The sequence below is a fragment of the Oncorhynchus gorbuscha genome, linkage group LG20 (genome assembly GCF_021184085.1).
Source record: "Oncorhynchus gorbuscha isolate QuinsamMale2020 ecotype Even-year linkage group LG20, OgorEven_v1.0, whole genome shotgun sequence".
Taxonomy (NCBI): domain Eukaryota; kingdom Metazoa; phylum Chordata; class Actinopteri; order Salmoniformes; family Salmonidae; genus Oncorhynchus; species Oncorhynchus gorbuscha.
This window is the reverse complement of record NC_060192.1, coordinates 19,307,042-19,328,532: the sequence shown is the minus strand read 5'-3', so window position 1 is coordinate 19,328,532 and position 21,491 is coordinate 19,307,042. Positions and strand designations below refer to the sequence as shown.

General features: G+C 41.4%; 2 protein-coding genes across 2 annotated transcripts in view; one reads left to right on the top strand and one right to left on the bottom strand.

Moving 5' to 3' along the window:
* Nucleotides 1–360: 360 nt before the first annotated feature.
* On the bottom strand, nucleotides 361–4,265 carry LOC124007262 (isotocin-neurophysin IT 1). Its single transcript, XM_046317696.1, has 4 exons — nucleotides 4,195–4,265; nucleotides 3,865–3,992; nucleotides 1,071–1,275; nucleotides 361–702 (listed from the first exon to the last, which is right to left on the bottom strand). Coding segments are annotated over exons 1-4 (480 nt in total). The 5' UTR covers nucleotides 4,196–4,265; the 3' UTR covers nucleotides 361–556.
* Nucleotides 4,266–8,017: 3,752 nt separating this feature from the next.
* The window catches only part of LOC124007265 (ATP-dependent RNA helicase DQX1-like), a 33,882-nt gene continuing 20,408 nt past the window's right edge, over nucleotides 8,018–21,491 (top strand). Inside the window, exon 1 of the mRNA XM_046317700.1 lies at nucleotides 8,018–8,578. The gene's annotated coding sequence lies outside the window, so the exon portion shown is untranslated. The remainder of the gene's footprint in view (nucleotides 8,579–21,491) is intronic.

Below are 21,491 nucleotides of genomic sequence, written 5' to 3'. Positions count from 1 at the left end.
CATGGTAATCTCATATTGTAGGTAGCCTACCCACACTGTATCTGTGAGCTATTGGCTAGAGTGCATGTGCCAAGATCAGGGTGGGCACATTTGCAATATTACACAACAGTTTTTGTAACAAAACCATCAGTAGTTGAAAATGCGATGGAAACCCATTTAACTTGTATTTTTAATTCGGCACATAGGAATTTATTGTCAAAGGTTATTTTTGTGTGCACTATGTCATCACGCACAGCCTTTTATCCAGAAAAAAGTTTGCTTGATGGAAAAATCTCTGGTGGGAAAATATGCATATTGATTTATGCAGATTTGAGAACAATCACGTAAAAATTGGTCACAAATTGACTATCCTGACAGTTGTTTTTGTACAGTAAGCTTTATTTGACTCTTGAAGCACAAGCGATTACACAAACAGTTACAAGCAAAACTAATCCTTTACATCTATGTCTGTCTTCTGTACAAAATGTATGTACATAGGTATGCCTCTGACATTGAGATGTGACAGATTTTTTACACTGTCTTTTAACTCAGGACTGCCACTGAATTAGAGGCTGTTTTATTTGTGGACTCTGTGGGGAGGGGTGTGGCTAATCATGTTCAGAAGCTTCATCAGCAGATCATGGCCATGGCTACTGCTCACTGATTGGCTTATGTATTCAGCTTCATCCTCCTCAGTACAGGATTGGTCAATACTACAACCCTCTAAAAGAGAAAAGACCAAAATAGACAATCTGTCACACAACTGTCATATTAAACTGAATCTGTATGAACTCACAACAAGTAATACATGTAAATAGTACATTATTACCATTGGCTAACACAACACCACATTTATTTTAAGTAATTGTGGAGCAAATAGTTTGGTTGCTGACAATGACAAAGTTTTCAATACCACAAGAGCTTGGCACATGATATTAACAATTCAATTGTCTATTTAAATTGCCACAACCAGCAATCCATAGAAAAACAAACCCTACTGCATACAATGCGTTTTGCTTCTTTGCAGAACCATTCAGTGTGAACGGAAACATTTGCTATACATGACAATAGGAGTATAGTCTTTGTCTTACCCACGTCACAGCAGATCCCCTGTGCAGCACAACGTCCCTCCTCAGAGCCACACACTCTTCCTCCGGCCTCACAGGGGGAGGGCAGGTAGTTCTCCTCCACGCAGCCAGCTGCCTCTGGCGAGCCCACGTAGCAGCCCATCCCCTCCCCACAGCAGATATTGGGGCCAAAGCAGCGACCCCTGTCCCCGGGGCCACATGACATGCACTGGAAAGATAATAGGAAAAATAAAGTTATAGTTATATTGTTATTATAGAAACAAGTTATATATATATAGAACATTTAGTTTTTTCATAACAGTACAATACAATATACAGTATTGATAAACAAATACATTCTAAACCAGTTATAATTGTAAAAGATAAAGATACAAAAGCATTAATTACAAACAGTTTAATTAATTACAACTTCTATGAAAATGTAAATAAATCAAAATAAAAGAACAGTTGGATGGATCTTATTGCTTTCCTAGACGCAACAACTATGAAGCAACTATCAGCAGACAAAAAAGAACCAAGTATAGATGGCTTTCCCATAGAATTCTATTAAACATTTTGGGGTAAAGTAGCCCCACTATTTACACAAATTACAATACCATACGCAAACAAAAACAACAACATATAGATTTATCAATAATGGCTGTTGATGCCAAAAAGGCTTTCGACCTTCTTGAATGGCCTTTTCTATTGAAAACTTTTACATGTAATACAAATATTGTATAAATGTCTTATATCAAAAATATACACAAATAATGCATTATCTGATGAAATTGCTTTAGAAAGAGGCACAAGACAGGGATGCCCCCTCTCCTCTCTCATGTTTGCACTGGCAATTGAACCGCATGCAGAAAGAATTAGACAGGACCCAGTTAACGTAACAGGTATCAGTAATGGTAAACATGAATATAAACTAAACTTATTTGCAGATGATCTCCTGATATACCTGACCAATATTGAAAAGTCAATGCCCCCTTTGCTAAAAAATATTTTTCAGAATACTCAAATGTCAGGTTATAAAATAATGAATGTGGAAAAAAATTAACAATGCCAAGAAAAATAATAACTCACGATCTACAGCAATGCTTTAAGTGGACCGCAGAAAATATTAAATACTTTGTTTGCTTAATAAGTGACAACAAACAACACATTTATAAAAAATAACTTATTGTGTAACTTTTTAAATGTTTTACTTTAGTTTATTTGGTAAGTATTTTCTTAACTCTATTTCTCGAACTGCATTGTTGGTTAAGGGCTTGTAAGCATTTCACGGTAAGGTCTACCTGTTGTATTTGGGCGCATGTGACAAATTTAATTTAATTTGTGTAATAATTTTCCCATAAATCTCACAGGTAGAATAAACCTCTTAGAATGGAATGGCTGACAAAGTTTTTGTATTTATTTATGGTAATACCAATTACCCCACTGAAGACATTCTTTATAAATGTATACTTGGTCATAACAAACTACATATGAGCAAATAAAATTCACAGAATAAACCGTTTTAAATCTTCCTAAGTCTGAGTGTGGTTTTAACCTTTCAGACTTGAAATTATATGAACTCACTACCCAAGGTTTTTACTTGTGACATTAAGTTAAATGCACTAAAGAGGAACAATGGATATGTATAGAGGATGTGCATGCTCATCCACAGAAATTTTTACGTGTCTATTTTCAAAGGATAAAACTTAGAACATTAACAACTTCATAGTGAAAAACATTAACAATATGAAAGAAAATGAAAAGTATTTTACAAGAACCAATATCACTCCCTAAAAACACAACCTTATGGAACAATCCTTAGATAGCTTTTGAGACATCACCGATAATTTGGTTCACACTGAAAACTAAAGGCATAGAAACCGTGAATTAAAAAGTCATTTTGGACTGACCAATGTAGATAGTTTCAAATACATGCAACTTAAAAGTTACATATCACAAAATGTTGATTTGAAATATTTTGGACATCAGCGCAACCTTGAGGGAATCGTATTTGAGTCCAACAAGAATGGTTCATATGATCGGGAAGATATACAAAACCTTGCAGAGAGCATATCCAACTGACAATCTCTTAGAAACCCAAGACAAAAATGTATGCTTAATCCAGTATAATCGTATGAATAGAATGTATTATAAAAGAGACAAAATGATCAATTCTACAGCACGACGGCAGAGTAAAACTAATAATGACTCAATAATCCATTCTTTCTGGGAATGCTATAAAGTCTGGAAATTGTGGACGGAGTTGTCTGTCAGAAGTATTACAATGTAAAGATACTTTTAATCTGTCTGCATATTTCAAGACAGGTATATGGGGTGTAGTGAGATACCCAATGGGCTGGACGATTCTCTTCTCATCACTCAATTTGAAAAGACGTATACTAAAAACTTGAAAGTCAATCAATCCGCACACAATGGAAGAAATTGAATGATTTATTATTTAAATGTTGAAATGGCCTAGGCGTCCGAGAAAAAACAGATTGGTACAATTTAAGGCCAAGTGGCAAACAATAATGCAGGCACTAGTGAGCATGCAGATCTGGGCAGATGAGCGTCATTATTTGTATGTTTTTGTTCATATATATTTGTAGTATATTTTGTGTTTTTGTAGTCTAAAGAAAAGGGGGGAAAGGAGGGGGATATACAGTATTGACATGCAATAACCTTTGATTTGAACGTGCAATCTCAACCCTTCAAAGCTAAGATGCAAGCCTATGTGCAGCCACGGATCTAACTCTATAACAGACACACTGTAACAATAGACAATAACAAAGAGGAACTGCTCAGAATTACTTGGTACCTTTCTGGATGGGAAAGCTAGGGCTGATCTCTTGCCTCCTATGGGGCAGTTGGAGATGTAGCAGGCAGTGCATACAGATAGCAGGAACAGCAGACAGAGGGCGGACACTGAGGTGCCAAACATAGCCACTGAGAAAGAAGGAAAAATTGATTTAAGTTGATGCTACTTGTCTCAGGATAGAGATAAGATGGTATTATCAATCATAGACAGTTTATTGCTGCAATAATTCTTGCAAAGTCTGTTACAGAAACATGTTTTTTTAAGATAAAGTCGTTTTAAGATTGTAAGAGAAAATACAAACACTGTATGAGATACAGAAGACACACTTACTGTGTTGAGGTTGAGGCTTTGGTGAGGATGATATGCGAATTTGTCGATGGTTGATCTTGGTAAAGGTTGATTGTCTTTGTTCATGTTCCTTGCCAAAAGGTACCCTTTTATACCTCTTTCTCTGTCTCTTAGGCTGTGACATGGCCTCAAAACCACCAATTAAGTCCAATCAAGACGTTATTCCTAATTGTGTGACCTGATTAGTAAAGGGAATGGACTTTGAGATGGACAAGAAAAGGGCATATCAGGCGTGACCATGCATAAGAGGTATGGGGGGTCTGGTTAGGGGGGGGAGACGAGCCCGAGCCCGAGTCAAGACTGAGACCAGAAAAAATGTGAGTCCAATTCAAGACCATGATTGTAAATTTGGTCAAATCACCACCTGATATAACAATTCAAAATGTCCAGGATTTCTGTGTTCATATTTCAGAACAACATATGAATTCTTTAGACATTCAGAATGGTGACAAAATGCATGCTGAGGGAAAACAGAGCCACTATACAAAGTATTACTAATCCAAACACAGTGGGGAACAACGAGGGCCCTCTACACCTCTAAGGATTAATAAAATAATAACAATAATAATTGTTTGTGGACTTTGGGTTTTACAAAAAGTGCACTCTCCTATTACTGTTGCTGTCAGTATTACTGTTGCTGTCCTGACGAAGTTGTCACACACTAGGTCCAATAGGTTCGCCACTGCGCAAACTTCTAGAATAGATATATAGACTGTTCAGGAATTAAGGTATCAAGAAATGAATGTATATATTGGACCTGATGAAGCAGTTTTATGCACTTAATAAATGGAAGCTGAAAATTATGAGTTTTTTTTCCGCTGGTCTCTGAAAGAAATTACGAGTCCGAGAACGAGTCAAGACCTAGTACAAATGTATCTGACACCGAGACAAGACCGAGACACTCATAATATTGTCTTGAGACCGGTCTCGAGTGCTACAACACTCGTTCTACAGTACGTTATGTTTATAAATGTTATGGGATGAACAACAAGGGTAGGAGGGAAGGGGGGATGAAAAGGGTAAAACAGGAGGGAGCTATGACTTCCGAGTTTATTTGTTTGTCAAATCAAATCAAATTATATTGGTGGCATACACAAATTTAGCAGATGTTATTGTGGGTGTAGCGAAAGGCCTGTGTTCCTAGCTCCAACAGTGCAGTAGTATTTAACAATTCACAACAATACACACATCTAAAAGTAAAAGAATGGAATTAAGAAATATATAAACATTAGGACGAGCAATGTCGGAAAAACATAGAATAGAGTACAGTATATACATATGAAATTAGTAAAGCAGTATGTAAACATTATTAAAGTGACCAGTGTTCCATTATTAAAGTGGCCAGTGATTCCATGTATATGTATATAGTATGTATGTAGTATGAATATATGGCAGCAGCATCTAAGGTGCAGGGTTGAGTAACCGGGTGGTGGCAGGCTAGTGATGGCTATTTAACAGTCTGATGGCCTTGAGATAGATGCTGTTTTTCAGTCTCTCATCCCAGCTTTGATGCACCTGCACTGGCCTAGCCTTCTGGATGGTAACGTTGTGAACAGGCTGTGGCTCGGGTGATTGATGTCCTTGATGATCTTTTTGGCCTTCCTGTGACATTAGGGGCTGTTGGTGTCCTGGAGGGCAGGCAGTGTGCCCCCGGTGATGCGTTTGGTAGACCGCACCACCCTCTGGAGAGTCCTGTGGTTGCGGGCATTGCAGTTGCCGTACCAGGCGGTGATACAGCCCGACAGGAAGTTCTCAATTTTGCATTTGTAAAAGTTTGTGAGGGTCTTAGGGGTCAAGCTGAATTTCTTCAGCCTCCTGAGGTTGAAGAGGCGCTGTTGCGCCTTCTTCACCACACTTTCTGTGTGGGTGGACCATTTCAGATTGTTAGTGATGTGTACGCAGAGGAAGATGAAGCTTTTCACCTTCTCCGGATAGGAGCGTGCTCCCTCTGCTGGACCAGGGTTCAAGTCGTGGCCAGGGTTGCCCCCTAATTCTCCACGGACTATGAAGAATCCTTTATTTATTAAATTAACACATTCATTTTTAAAAAGTACGTTACAATCTAATATTGTGTGTGTGTGTGTGTGTGTTTGTATGTATGACTTTACTCAGCCTGTAATGGCTATGTAACAACTTTTGTAATAAGAGGAAAAGAGAACTTCAGATAAATAGAGAAATGGCTCAAGGGATGATTAAAAGGTTCTCATTGTCCTTATTAATAACAAGAGCACGGTTGACCTTGACCTCACCATGTGTTAATCATGTATTTCTCATTACGTTTTAACCTGGACAGATCCTGTGAATTTAACTCAAGTCATTATCTGGACATTGTTAGGCCTATTTCCACCCCAACTTAATTTTTCTAATTAGGCCTACACCAATTATTACATCAAATTAAAACATCAATTGACGTCAAAGCCCTACATGATAATGCAAAAAAAATGACATGAGAAAAAATTATATTTGTGTGGAGAGGCAGACATTTTGAAAGGCCTTTAGTGGCCATATTTAATGCATCTAATAATTATAGCTGATATCTCGAATTTGTGCAAAAAATATTATAACGATATCAACTAGTGACATCCTCAAGAGGTTTGATCCTCTTGGCATAAAGGTGTTGGCTTGACAGTAGCTGGACCAGGGTTCGAGTCACGGCCAGGGTTGCCCCCTAATTCTCCACAATATGCCATGGGCTAAAAATAATAATGTATTTATTAAATGAACACATTCATACATTTTTCAAATGTTACAATCTAATAGTGTATAAAATATCTTAAAGATGCACTATGCAGACATTGACTAAATAAATAAGTGTAGAGTGTAGAGAAACATTGTACCACCTAAACCACTGTAAAATATATTTTACATAACCAAAAATATTGTATTTTTAGCTGTTTAAAGCTTGTGTACAAAACCTCAAGTAGAAGAGGCAAACATGAAATTTAAGAACAGGAAGCAAAGAAATAGAGCACATAGAAAACATCTACCACTTCTTAGACTTGCTTTAATTGACTGACAAATCTATAATTCACTAATTTCCATGTGAATTTGGTCGGGTCGCCCAAAAAGTTACATATTGCAGTTGGAGACACATGGCCAGTATGATGTAATTAATCCCTGATATCAGGATACCTGGCATTGGTCACTTCTGGTGTTATGAGACTGATGGTTTCTCAACAGAGATGCTTTGTTTACATAGTAGGTTAGGATAACTGATGTTTCAGGTTAGATGAATTAGAGAAGGGGATACCTAGTCAGTTGCACAACTGAATGCATTCTACCGAAATGTGTCTTCCGCAGTTAACCCAAAGCCTCTGAATCAGAGCCTTAATCGACGTCTAGGGAGCAGTTGTTTTGCGGGGTTAACTACCTTGCTCATGGGCAGAAAAGCAGAATTTTCCACCTTCAGCTTGGGGATTAGAACCAGCGACCTTTCAGGTACTGGCCCAACACTCTTAACCACTAGGCTAGGTGAATTAGCGTATCAGGTTAGGAGACTGATGTTAGGGTTCAATTTAGCTACAATGCTACAGTTGTCAACAACTGCTGTCCCCAACGCAAAAGAAACTGCCATTTTACACTGCTAGATCGAAGACAGTTCCATCATGAAGACAGCCTAAAACTGCTTCTACAATAGCAATCCCCCGATCACACTTGTATGCAATGTCATGGCGACGTTGGCTAGCTAAACTCATGCGTAGAAACACGTCATCGGGTCTAAACCGGTAGTCTCGCTCCAAACTACGCATGTGTAAGCCGTCACCTCAATGGCATTCCTTGTCACTCTCATGAGGTTGAAGTAATAACAAACTAAAATACTGAAAACATTGACTCGGATTTAGGTTGTGACTTTAGATTTCGAGAAAATTCACAACTAAGGAATACCCTATCACTTCTCTCATTGACTTATCAAACCGCAAATGGTCTGTTTGGTCTGTTTCTCAAGCGTTCCCGGAAGTCTTGCGATGTTGCGCATCTGGGTTTAGAAACTCTGTGGCTCTTATGTTCACAACATACTTCAGAAACTAACGTCTGTGGGCGTGGCGAAGCGTTTGACCGGAGCAAGGAGTTTGCTTAGCCAGGCAAGCGATTCGATAGATCAACAGCGGACGACGAGCTCTATTTTATTAATTAATGTCAACGGTTACGGAGAAACCAGAGGCAGAGAAGAAGCGAAGAGAGAATCTGTGAATGGTTGCAAAAAAAATGAAACATTGTATCCGCATATTGTCTCTTCCAAGAAATGTGTGTGCAACAACAGTGAGCAGTAGAACGTTTCACTGACAGCTCAGCGGGTTATATTGTTTTGCTGGATATCCCGTGCCTTGGTGGGGATTTTAGGAGACTCCAGAGAAATGTGTCGAAGGTAAGATGCCAATAGCATTTGTCTACGTGGTTGTTTTCGACTCTGCCAGTGATCTTCATTATATTTACCTCCTATCGTGCGTGTGTGACTGTCAGCTGACACGTAGGTCCTGGCAGGTCGATATAGGCCTACTGGACTCGAGGTGGGCAGGAAAGGAGGCATATAAGGAAAGAAGAGAACGAAGGCAGGGGGAGTTATTGTCGTTGTTGTGAGTTGACTGATACAGGTGTCGTCATCCGTAGTTTCTCATTACCAAAAACAGTCTTATATATTGTCATGGCCATACAGTTGTGATGCATTTGAACATAATCCCAAATCGGCTACATGCCAATATTACAATGATTTTGTTTGCATGATAGTAAATAATAGATGTAAAAAAAACTAGTAATTGTTTGCTAACGTTATAACATGGTTACAACACGTGATGTCATGCATCCAGTGCTGTTTCTTATTGTCTACTGTAAACTCCAAGCTGACATTAGACCCCTCCCACGTGACTCCCACATGATGTTGAACAACACCAACCCCCCCCCCCTTTCCCCATGGATGGACTCACCTTATGAGATTAGCTCCAATGTTTTCCCCATAGCCAATATAACCCCTGTGTATGCTTTGTTTTTGTATGCAGGCCTATGTCAGTGTGCTCATTAAACATAGGCGAGTTGCAGGTAACCATGGATCAGAAGATACCTTTGGTCATGTAGTGTATGTGGACACCTGCTCATCCTCTCATTCCAAAATCATGGGCATTGATATGGAGTTGATCCCCCCTTCGTTGCTATAACAGCCTTCACTCTTCTGGGAAGGCTTTCCACTAGATGTTGGAACATTGCTGCGGAGACTTGCTTCCATTCAGCCACCAGAGCATTAGTGAGGTTGGGTACTGTGGTTAGGCGATTAGGCCTGGCTTGCATTCGGCGTTCCAATTCATCCAAAAAGTGTTTGTTGAGGTCAGGGCTCTGTGCAGGCCAGTCAAGTTCTTCCATGCCGATCTCGACAAACCATTTCTTTATGAACCTTGCTTTGTGCACGGGGGCATTGTCATGCTGAAACAGAAAAGGGCCTTCCCCAAACTGTTGCCATAAAGTTGGAAGCACAGATCGTCTAGAATGTCTTTGTATGCTGTAGCGTTAAGATTTTTCCTCACTGGAACTAAGGGGCCTAGCCGGACCCATGAATAACAGCCCCAGACCATTATTCCTCCTCCACCAAACTTTACAGTTGGCACTATGCATTGGGCCAGGTAGCGTTCTCCTGGCATCCACCACCCCAGATTAGTCCATCGGACTGCCAGATGGTGAAGCTGGCGCAACAGACATGGCAGCTCTGCTTCTAGCATCTAACAAACTTAGCATGATTATTATTATATAAAACTCTGGGAGGAAGAAAGGTTGAGGTGTATGATTGATCATGATTAACTACTCATGGTGTGATTGTGATAACATACAGGAACTCAATTCCTTTTGTTCACCCGACCTAGAATACTTCATAATCAAATGCAGACCGTATTACCTCCCAATAGAATTCTCTTCAGTTATAGTCACAGCCGTGTATATTCCCCCTCAAGCCGATACCACAACAGCCCTCACGGAACTACTCTGGACTTTGTGCAATCTGGAAACCACATATCCCGAGGCTGCATTTATTATAGCTGGTGGGAAAGCAAATTTGAGGGAAATACTACCAAAGTTCTATCAACACATTGCCTGTAGTACTCGCACTTCAAAAACTCTCGACCCTTGTTACTCTCCCTTCCGTGAAGGCTACAAGTCCCTCCCCCACCCTCCCTTTGGCAAATAAGACCATGACTCCATTCTGCTCATTCCTTCCTGTAGGCAGAAACTCAAACAGGAAGTAGCCTTGCTAAGGTCTATTTAATGCTGGTCTGACCAATCGGAATCCCTGCATCAAGATTGTATTGATCACGAGGACTGGGATATGTTCCGGCTTAACATTGCTGTTTACACTGACACGGTGACTAAGTTCATCAGGAAGTGTATACGGTAGTTGTTCCCACTGTGACTATTAAAACCTACCCAAACCAAATCTGTGGATAGATGGCAGCCTTCGCACAAAACTGAAAGAGCAAACCACAGCATTTAACCATGGTAAGATGAATGGGAATATGGTTGAATACATACAGTGTAGTTATGCCCTACGTTAGGCAATCAAAAAGGCAAAACGTCAGTACAATGACAAAGTGGAGTCGCAATTCAATGGTTTAGACTCGAGACTCCAGACAATCACGGATTACCAGCCACATCGGGAAAACCAGCCACATCGCGGACACTGACGTCTTGCTCCCCGACAAGCTAAACACCTTCTTCACCAACTTTGAGGACAACACAGTGCCACCGAAGGTGGCCCATTCCCAAGGACTGTGGGCTCTCGTTCTTATTGGCCAACGTGAGTAAGACGTTTAAGCATGTTAACCCTCGCAAGGCTGCCGGCCCAGACGGTATCCCTAGCCGTGTCCTCAGAGCATGCGCAGACCAGCTGGCTTGAGTGTTTACGGACATATTCAACTCTCCCTATCCCAGTCTGCTGTCCCCACATGCTTCAAGATGTCCACCATTGTTCCTGTACCCAAGAAAGCAAAGGTAACCATCCAAGTCTCGGCCTTTTCTCCCCACTATCATCCAGAAGGCGAGGTCAGTACAGGTGCATAATGACAAATCAAAAAGAGGTTTTTATATATTTTTTGCAAGTTTATTACAAGTTAAAAAAAACTGAAACCCTTTACTCAGTACTTTGTTGAAGCACCTTTGGCAGCAATTACAGCCTAGAGTCTTCTTGGGTATGACGCTACAAGCTTGGTACACCTGTATTTGTAGAGTTTCTCTCAATCTTCTCTGCAGATCCTCTCAAGCTCTGTCAGGTCAGATGGGGAGTGTTGCTGCACAGCTATTTTCAGGTCTTCCCAGAGATGTTCGATCAGGTTCAAGTTCAGTTTCTGGCTGGGCTACTCAGGACATTCAGAGATTTGTCCCAAAGCCATTCCTGAATTGTCTTGGTGTGCTTAGGGTCGTTGTCCCGTTGGAAGGTGAATCTTCTCCCCAGTGTGAGGTCCTGAGCGCTCTAGAGCAGGTTTTCATCAAGGATCTCTCTGTACTTTGCTCCATTCATCTTTCCCTTGATCCTGACTGGTGCCAAGTTTCCTCCAGACGTGATGCTTGGCATTCAGGCCAAAAGTTGAATCTTGGTTTCATCAGATCAGATAATCTTGTTTCTCATGGTCTCAGAGTCCTTTAGGTGCCTTTTGGCAAACTCCAAGCCGGCTGTCATGTGCCTTTTACTGAGGAGTGGCTTCCATCTGGCCACTCTAACATAAAGGCCTGATTGTTGGAGTGCTGCAGAGATGGTTGTCCTTCTGGAAGGTTCTCCATCTCGATAGAGGAAATCTAGAGCTCTATCACAGTGTCCATCGGGATCAAATCAAATCAAATCAATCAAATTTTATTTGTCACATACACATGGTTAGCAGATGTTAATGCGAGTGTAGCAAAATGCTTGTGCTTCTAGTTCCGACAATGCAGTAATAACCAACAAGTACTCTAACTAACAATTCCAAAACTACTGTCTTATACACTGTGTAAGGGGATAAAGAATATGTACATAAGGATATATGAATGAGTGATGGTACAGAGCAGCATAGGCAAGATACAGTAGATGGTATCAAGTACAGTATATACATATGAGATGAGTATGTAGACAAAGTAAACAAAGTGGCATAGTTAAAGTGGCTAGTGATACATGTATTACATAAGGATGCAGTCGATGATATAGAGTACAGTATAAACGTATGCATATGAGATGAATAATGTAGGGTAAGTAACATTATGTAAGGTAGCATTGTTTAAAGTGGCTAGTGATATATTTACATAATTTCCCATCAATTCTCATTATTAAAGTGGCTGGAGTTGGGTCAGTGTCAATGTCAGTGTGTTGGCAGCAGCCACTCAATGTTAGTGGTGGCTGTTTAACAGTCTGATGGCCTTGAGATAGAAGCTGTTTTTCAGTCTCTCGGTCCCAGCTTTGATGCACCTGTACTGACCTCGCCTTCTGGATGATAGCGGGGTGAACAGGCAGTGGCTCGGGTGGTTGATGTCCTTGATGATCTTTATGGCCTTCCTGTAACATCGGGTGGTGTAGGTGTCCTGGAGGGCAGGTAGTTTGCCCCTGGCGTTGTGCAGACCTCACTACCCACTGGAGAGCCTTACGGTTGAGGGCGGAGCAGTTGCCGTACCAGGTGGTGATACAGCCTGCCAGGATGCTCTCAATTGTGCATCTGTAGAAGTTTGTGAGTGCTTTTGGTGACAAGCCGAATTTCTTCAGCCTCCTGAGGTTGAAGAGGCGCTGCTGCGCCTTCTTCACGACACTGTCTGTGTGAGTGGACCAATTCAGTTTGTCTGTGATGTGTATGCCGAGGAACATAACACTTGCTACCCTCTCCACTACTGTTCCATCGATGTGGATAGGGGGGTGTTCCCTCTGCTGTTTCCTGAAGTCCACAATCATCTCCTTAGTTTTGTTGACGTTGAGTGTGAGGTTATTTCTGACACCACACTCCGAGGGCCCTCACCTCCTCCCTGTAGGCCGTCTCGTCGTTGTTGGTAATCAAGCCTACCACTGTTGTGTCGTCCGCAAACTTGATGATTGAGTTGGAGGCGTGCGTGGCCACGCAGTCGTGGGTGAACAGGGAGTACAGGAGAGGGCTCATAACGCACCCTTGTGGGGCCCCCGTGTTGAGGATCAGCGGGGAGGAGATGTTGTTGCCTACCCTCACAACCTGGGGGCGGCCCGTCAGGAAGTCCAGTACCCAGTTGCACAGGGCGGGGTCGAGACCCAGGGTCTCGAGCTTGATGACGAGCTTGGAGGGTACTATGGTGTTGAATGCCGAGCTGTAGTCGATGAACAGCATTCTCACATCGGTATTCCTCTTGTCCAGATGGGTTAGGGCAGTGTGCAGTGTGGTTGAGATTGCATCGTCTGTGGACCTATTTGGGCGGTAAGCAAATTGGAGTGGGTCTAGGGTGTCAGGTAGGGTGGAGGTGATATGGTCCTTGACTAGTCTCTCAAAGCACTTCATGATGACGGAAGTGAGTGCTACGGGGCGGAACAGCAGACTGGTATAGGGATTGATTGAATATGTCTGTAAACACACCGGCCAGCTGGTCTGCGCATGCTCTGAGGGCGCGGCTGGGGATGCCATCTGGGCCTGCAGCCTTGCGAGGGTTAACACGTTTAAATGTCTTACTCACCTCGGCTGCAGTGAAGGAGAGACCGCATGTTTTCGTTGAAGGCCGTGTCAGTGGAACTGTATTGTCCTCAAAGCGGGCAAAAAAGTTATTTAGTCTGCCTGGGAGCAAGACATCCTGGTCCGTGACTGGGCTGGGTTTCTTCTTGTAGTCCATGATTGACTGTAGACCCTGCCACATGCCTCTTGTGTCTGAGCCGTTGAATTGAGATTCTACTTTGTCTCTGTACTGACTCGTAGCTTGTTTGATAGCCTTGCGGAGGGAATAGCTGCAGTGTTTGTATTCGGTCATGTTACCAGACACCTTGCCCTGATTAAAAGCAGTGGTTCGCGCTTTCAGTTTCACGCGAATGCTGCCATCAATCCACGGTTTCTGGTTAGGGAATGTTTTTATCGTTGCTATGGGAACGACATCTTCAACGCACGTTCTAATGAACTCGCACACTGAATCAGCGTATTCGTCAATATTGTTATCTGACGCAATACGAAACATGTCCCAGTCCACGTGATGGAAGCAGTCTTGGAGTGTGGAGTCAGCTTGGTCGGACCAGCGTTGGACAGACCTCAGCGTGGGAGCCTCTTGTTTAAGTTTCTGTCTGTAGGCAGGGATCAACAAAATGGAGTCGTGGTCAGCTTTTCCGAAAGGGGGGCGGGGCAGGGCCTTATATGCGTCGCGGAAGTTAGAGTAACAATGATCCAAGGTTTTACCACCCCTGGTTGCGCAATCGATATGCTGATAAAATTTAGGGAGTCTTGTTATCAGATTAGCTTTGTTAAAATCCCCAGCTACAATGAATGCGGTCTACATTTGATTGTGAGGAATTCTAAATCAGGTGAACAGAAGGATTTGAGTTCCTGTATGTTTCTTTCATCACACCATGTCTCGTTAGTCATGAGGCATACGCCCCCGCCACTCTTCTTACCAGAAAGATGTTTGTTTCTGTCGGTGCGATGCCTGGAGAAACCCGTTGGCTGCACCGCCCCGGATAGCGTCTCTCCAGTGAGCCATGTTTCCGTGAAGCAGAGAACGTTACAGTCTCTGATGTCCCTCTGGAATGCTACCCTTGCTCGGATTTCATCAACCTTGTTGTCAAGAGACTGGACATTGGCAAGAAGAATGCTAGGGAGTGGTGCACGGTGTGCCCGTGTCCGGAGTCTGACCAGAAGACCGCTACGTTTCCCTCTTTTACGAAGTCGTTTTTTGGGGTCGCTGCATGGAATCAATTCCGTTGACCTCCCTGACCAAGGCCCTTCTCCCCCGATTGCTCAGTTTGGCTGGGTGGCCAGCTCTAGGAAGAGTCTTTGTGATTCCAAACTTCTTCCATTTAAGAATGAATGAGGCCATTGTGTTCTTGAGGATCGTCAATGCTGCAGACATTTTTTGGTACCCTTCACCAGATCTGTGCCTCGACACTATCCTATCTCGGAGCTTTAAAGGACAAATTCTTTGACCTCATGACTTGGTTTTTGCTCTGACATGCAGTGTCAACTGTGGGACTGTCACAGTCCTCATAATGAGGAGACCAAGGCGCAGCGTGATAAACGTACATAACTCTTTTAATGAAAAGAACGAACACTGAACAAAACTATACAAAACAACAAAACGAACCGTGACGCTGTATGACTAGTGCAAACAGGCAACTAAACATAGAATAACAACCCACAAACTATCCAAGGAATATGACTACCTAAATATGGTCCCCAATCAGAGACTACGATAAACAGCTGCTTCTGATTGAGAACCAATCTAGGCAACCATAGACATATATAAATACCTAGACCAGGGAAAATCCATAAACATACAAAAAACCCTAGACAATACAAAAACTACACAAACCACCCTTGTCACACCCTGACCTAACCAAATAATAAAGAAAACAAAGATAACTAAGGTCAGGGTGTGACAGGGACCTTATATAGACAGGTGTGTGCCTTTCTAAATTATGTCCAATCAATTGAATTTACAACAGGTAGACTCCAATCAAGTTGTAGAAACATCTCAAGGATGATCAATGGAAACAGGATGCTCAATTTCGATTCTCATAGCAAAGGGTCTGAATACTTAAATACTTAAATAAATAACGTATTTCTGTTTTGAATTTCATATAAATTAGCAAACATTTAAAAAAATATATATTTTCGCATCCCCAAGGCACTGTACATTGTCATGGAATCACTGGTCACTTTAATAAAGGATAAACAGTTCATTCACTCAGACAAAATAAGCTAGTAGGTCCCAATCATAAGAATTCAAAAACACAACCATTAGGCTAAGCATTACCCAATTCAAACTAGTACTTCCCATTGCAAAAAACTTAACTTCTTGCTATTGTACAGTGGCCTGTTCGCCTTCAAGAAGGCAGATGTTTCCATACATTTTTGTAAAAATGGTCCCACTCATTACAGGTCAATGTGATTGGTTGATTCCACCATCACTCCAAAATTTTGCTATAGCACAGTTGAATGGCAGATGCCTTATATCAAGCGTCTGATGGCCTAGCCAATGGCTGACTTAGCTAGGTAGATTTATCTCCCCAGAGACTACCCAAGAAAAATCCTGATTGGATATTTTTTTTTATCTTCGGTGTTAACAGTTTCCCTTTCTAACAAAAACTGAAGAGATTTAATCAGAACATCATTGAAAATAATTATTAATATTTATTATTTTATAAATCCTTAGCCCTCATTGTCCCCTACTGTGTTTGGGTGAGTCATAATTTATGACAAACTAATCATCCTGCCGTCTTCTTTCCAAGATGGCGTAGCAGTGGGGATGTCTGTTTTGATTGTCTTGTCCCGTCCCTTGTATATATTGTTTTTCTTCATATATATTTTGGATATACTTGTATTATTTTTTTAATCTCACTTCAACGAGGAGGCCTTTCTAATCAACCTGACCTGGGTATCCTAGAAGGATATTGACCTCATCCCATCAGTAGAGGATGCCTGGTTGCTCTTCAAAAGTGCTTTCCTCTCCATCTTAAATAAGCATGCCCCATTCATAAAATGTATAACTAAGAACCGATATAGCCCTTGGTTCACCCCAGACTTGACTGCCCTTGACCAACTCAAAAACATCCTGTGGCATTCTGCATTAACATCGAATAGCTGCCGCGATATGCAACTTTTCAGGGAAGTCAGGAACCAATATACTCAGTCAGTTTTAAAGAGCTAGCCTTTGCTTTCCTAACAGGAATTTGCTTTCTGTAGCACTAATTCCCAAAAGTTTTGGGTCACTGTAAGGTCCATGGAGAATAAGAGCACCTCCTCCCAGCGGCCCACTGCACTGAGGATTGGAAACACTGTCGCCACCGATAAATCTACGATAATCAATAATTTCAATAAGTATTTTTCCACGGCTGGCAATGCTTTCCACCTGGCTACCCCTACCCTGGCCAACATCTCAGCACCCCTGCAGCAACACCTCAGCCATGCTCAAGGTCCTAAACAATATCATAACCACCATCGATAAAAGACAGTACTGTGCAGCCGTCTTCATCGACCTCTACACAGACAACACCATTCTGTATACATCTGGCCATTCTTTGGACACTGTGCTAACAAACCTCCAAATGAGCTTCAACGCCATACAACACTCCTTCCGTGGCCTCCAACTGCTTTTAAATGCTAGTAAAACGAAGTGCATGCTCTTCAACCGATTGCTGCCCGCACCCTCCCACCCAACTGTCATCCCTACTCTGGACAGTTCTGACTTAGAATATGTGGACAACTACAAATACCTAGGTGTCTGGTTACACTGTAATCTCTCCTTCCAGACTCACATTAAGCATCTCCAATTGAAAATTTAATCTAGATTCGGCTTCCTATTTCGCAAACAAAGCATCCTTTACTCATGCTTCACTCAAGCCCCCAACATTCTACTCAGCAAACTGGATGTAGTCTATCACAGTGCCATCCATTTTATTACCAAAGCCCCATATACTACCCACCACTGCGACCTGTATGCTCTCGTTTGCTGGCCCTCGCTACATATCCGTTGCCAAACCCACTGGCTCCAGGTCGTCTATAAGTCTTTGCTAAGTAAAGCCCCGCCTTATCTCAGCTCACTGGTCACCATAGTAACACCCACCCATAACACACTCTCCAGAAGGTATATTGCACTGGTCATCCCCAAAGCCAATACTTCCTTTGGCCACCTTTCCTTTCAGTTCTCTGCTGCCAATGACTGGAACAAATTGCAAAAATCTCTGAAGCTGGAGTCTTATATCGCCCTCCTTAACTTTAAGCATCAGCTGTCTTAGCAGCTTACCTATCACTGTAACTGTACACAGACAATCTGTAAATAGTACACCCGACTACCTCATCACCATATTATTACTTACCCTCTTGCTATTTTGCACCCCAGTATCTCTACTTGCACATGCATCATCTGCACATCTATCACTCCAGTATTAATGCTAAATTGTAATTATTTTTGCCTCCTGGGTCTATTTATTGCCTACCTCTCTACTCTTCTACATTTGCACACACTGTACATATAATTTTTTTATATTTTTATTTTATTTTGTGTTAAACTGTACGTTTGTTTATTTGTAACTCTGTGTTGTTGTTTTTGTCACACTGCTTTGCTTTATCTTGGCCAGGTCGCAGTTGTAAATGAGAACTTGTTCTCAACTGTCTTACCTGGTTAAATAAAAGTGAAATATATATATATATTCTTTTTTTAAAATTACATTTAAAGTATTTTTTGTCTGTTTTTTAAATGTGTAAAGTGGCTCAATTTGCCTTTCAGCATGCATTTGTCCCACCATTCTGAATGTCTAAAGAAACCATATGTGTTCTTCTGAAATATGAACACAGACATACTGGACATTTTAAACTCTTATTATGGTGGCTATTTGACAAAATTACAATCATGTTCTTGAATTGGACTCAAATTTTTCTGATCTTGGTCTTGACTTGGTCTCGGACCCCTCGTCTCCCTCCCGGTCTCGGTCTTGACTCGGTCTCGCTCCCCCCTCCGGTCTTGGTCTTGACTCGGACTCGATTCGCTCCGGTCTGGGTCTTGAATCGGTCTCGCTTTAGATGGTCTCGAACACAACACTGCTCCTAGACATTTCCACTTCACAATAACAGCACTTACAAGGAACCCAAACCGGCTGTGCGTATGCGCCATCGTGCATACATTTATTTTGTCCCCCCACACCAAATGCGATCATGACATGTAGGTTAAAATATCAAAACAAACACTGAACCAATTGTATTAATTTGTGGACAGGTCGAAAAGCATGAAACATTTATGGCAATATAGCTAGCTAGTTTGCACTTGCTAGCTAATTTGTACTTTTTAGCTAGCTTGCTGTTGCTAGCTAATTTGTCCTGGGATATAAACATTGAGTTGTGATTTTACCTGAAATGCACAAGGTCCTCTACTCTGCCAATTATTCCACACATAAAATGGTCAACCGAATCGTTTCTGGTCATCTCTCCTCCTTCCAGGCTTTTTCTTCTCTTGACTTTATATTGAGATTGGAAACTTTCATAAATTGGGTGCATTACCGCCACTGGCTTCATTCGTCTTTCAGTCACCCACTGGGTATAACCAATGAGGAGATGGCACGTGGGTGCCTGCTTCTATAAACCAATGAGGAGATGGGAGAGGCAGAACTTGCAGCGCGATCTGCGTCAGAAATGGAACTGAATTCTATTTTAGCCCTTGGCAACACAGACGCTTGTTGGTGCACGCGAGCAGTGTGGGTGCAATAATTGAATAACATAGATTTCTAAATTTATTTTGCAATGCTCGCACACGCGACCCGAGTGGTGTAGTCAGCCTGTTACAGTTGACTGGGGCAGCTCTAGCAGAGCAGAAATTTGACAAACTGACTTGCTTGAAAGGTTATGAGGGTGCTACATTGAAAGTCACTGAGCTCTTCAGTAAGGCCATTCTACTGCCAATGTTTGTCTATGGAGATTGCATGGCTGTGTGTGTGTCAGTAATGGTTGTGGCTGAAATGGCCAAATCCACTCATTTAAAGGGGTGTTCACATATTTTTGTGTATATAGTGTAGCTAGGCCAAATCTCTTGCCACTTCTGTTTGTTAACATAACAATCGATGTGTACCCATTACAAAATATACCCAAGCTCTTATTACCTTATGTAAGAACCGTAGCCTACTTATTTCATGCAGTATATTCATATTGTACCCATCCCATCCATCTTAGTCATATAAATTATTTTATCCATCATTTTAGTGAAGTTACTCTTATACCATTTTTTCAGAGATTTCTTGTGAATGTACAAAGACAGCCTCAGTCTAGAGTGGGTGTTAACCATAAGTGATTACATGTGTCAGTAAGTGCAAGTCTGTGTTGTGTGTGTGATAATGGTCTTATGTGTATTGCTAAATGCCTACTGGGCAAATGCAGACATTCCAGGAGTGAATGGGATAGCACAGGCCCACAGCTGCTGTACAGAGCTACAGCTGCTCTGCTTTCTGACTGAAGCTGTCTGACTTCCTAGGCCTTCAGTGACTACACTATAAATGATGCACTCTGTATAGCACAACTGTTACTATATACGTATTTAGTCAAGGTTGACATTGCCCTTACCCCTGTGAAAGGTTTGAGGCTTCTTACACTACATCAAACCTTCTCTCTCAGAATCATACATCATATTTTTGAAATAACATTTGATATACAATACCAGTCAAGAGTTTGGAAAAACCTACTCATTCAAGTGTTTTTCTTTACATCAAAACTATGAAAAAACACATATGGAATCATGCAGTAACCAAAAAAGTGTTAAACAAATCATAATATAGTTTATATTTGATATTTGTCAAAGTAGCCACCCTTTGCCTTCATGACAGCTTTGCACAATCTTAGCATTCTCTCAACCAGCTTCAGCTTGAATGCTTTTCCAACCATTTTGAATGAGTTCCCCCATATGCTAAGCGCTTGTTGGCTGCTTTTCCTTCACTCTGTGGTTGGGTTGAGGTCGGGGGATTGTAGAGGCCAGAGCATCTGATGCAGCACTCCATCACTCTCCTTCTTTTTTCTCTCTTTTTTTTCTATAGGGGTGGATCAGCTTAATATTGCGGAAAGATTGTTGCTTCCATCAATGTAATTGTCTGCATAATTTCCAATCCCCCATCTTTTTGTGGTAAATATATATCCATATACATACACGTACATACAGTACCCATACATATACATATATATATATTTATATATATATATAAATATATACACATACATACACACATACCTATATAGATATACATACAGTGGGGCAAAAAAGTATTTAGTCAGCCACCAATTATGCAAGTTTTCCCACTTAAAAATATGAGCGAGGCCTGTAATTTTCATCATAGGTACACTTCAACTATGACAGACAAAATGAGAAAAGAAATCCAGAAAATGACAGTGTAGGATTTTTTATGAATTGAATTGCAAATTATGGTGGAAAATAGGTATTTGGTCAATAACAAAAGTTTATCTCAATACTTTGTTATATACCCATTGTTGGTAATGACAGAGGTCAAACGTTTTCTGTAAGTCTTCAAGGTTTTCACACACTATTTTGGCCCATTCCTCCATGCAGATCTCCTCCAGAGCAGTGATGTTTCTGGAGACTGGTGTAACGGATGTGAAACGGCTAGCTTAGTTAGCGGTGCGCGCTAAATAGCGTTT

What these genes read in the sequence shown, in the direction of transcription:
- LOC124007262 (XM_046317696.1), bottom strand. An exon ending in TAGCTTTCCCATCCAGAAAG is followed by an intron (nt 1,276 to 3,864) that starts GTACCAAGTAAT and finishes TTATCTTTCCAG; the next exon opens with TGCATGTCATGTGGCCCCGG. An exon ending in GGGGATCTGCTGTGACGTGG is followed by an intron (nt 703 to 1,070) that starts GTAAGACAAAGA and finishes TTTCTCTTTTAG; the next exon opens with AGGGTTGTAGTATTGACCAA.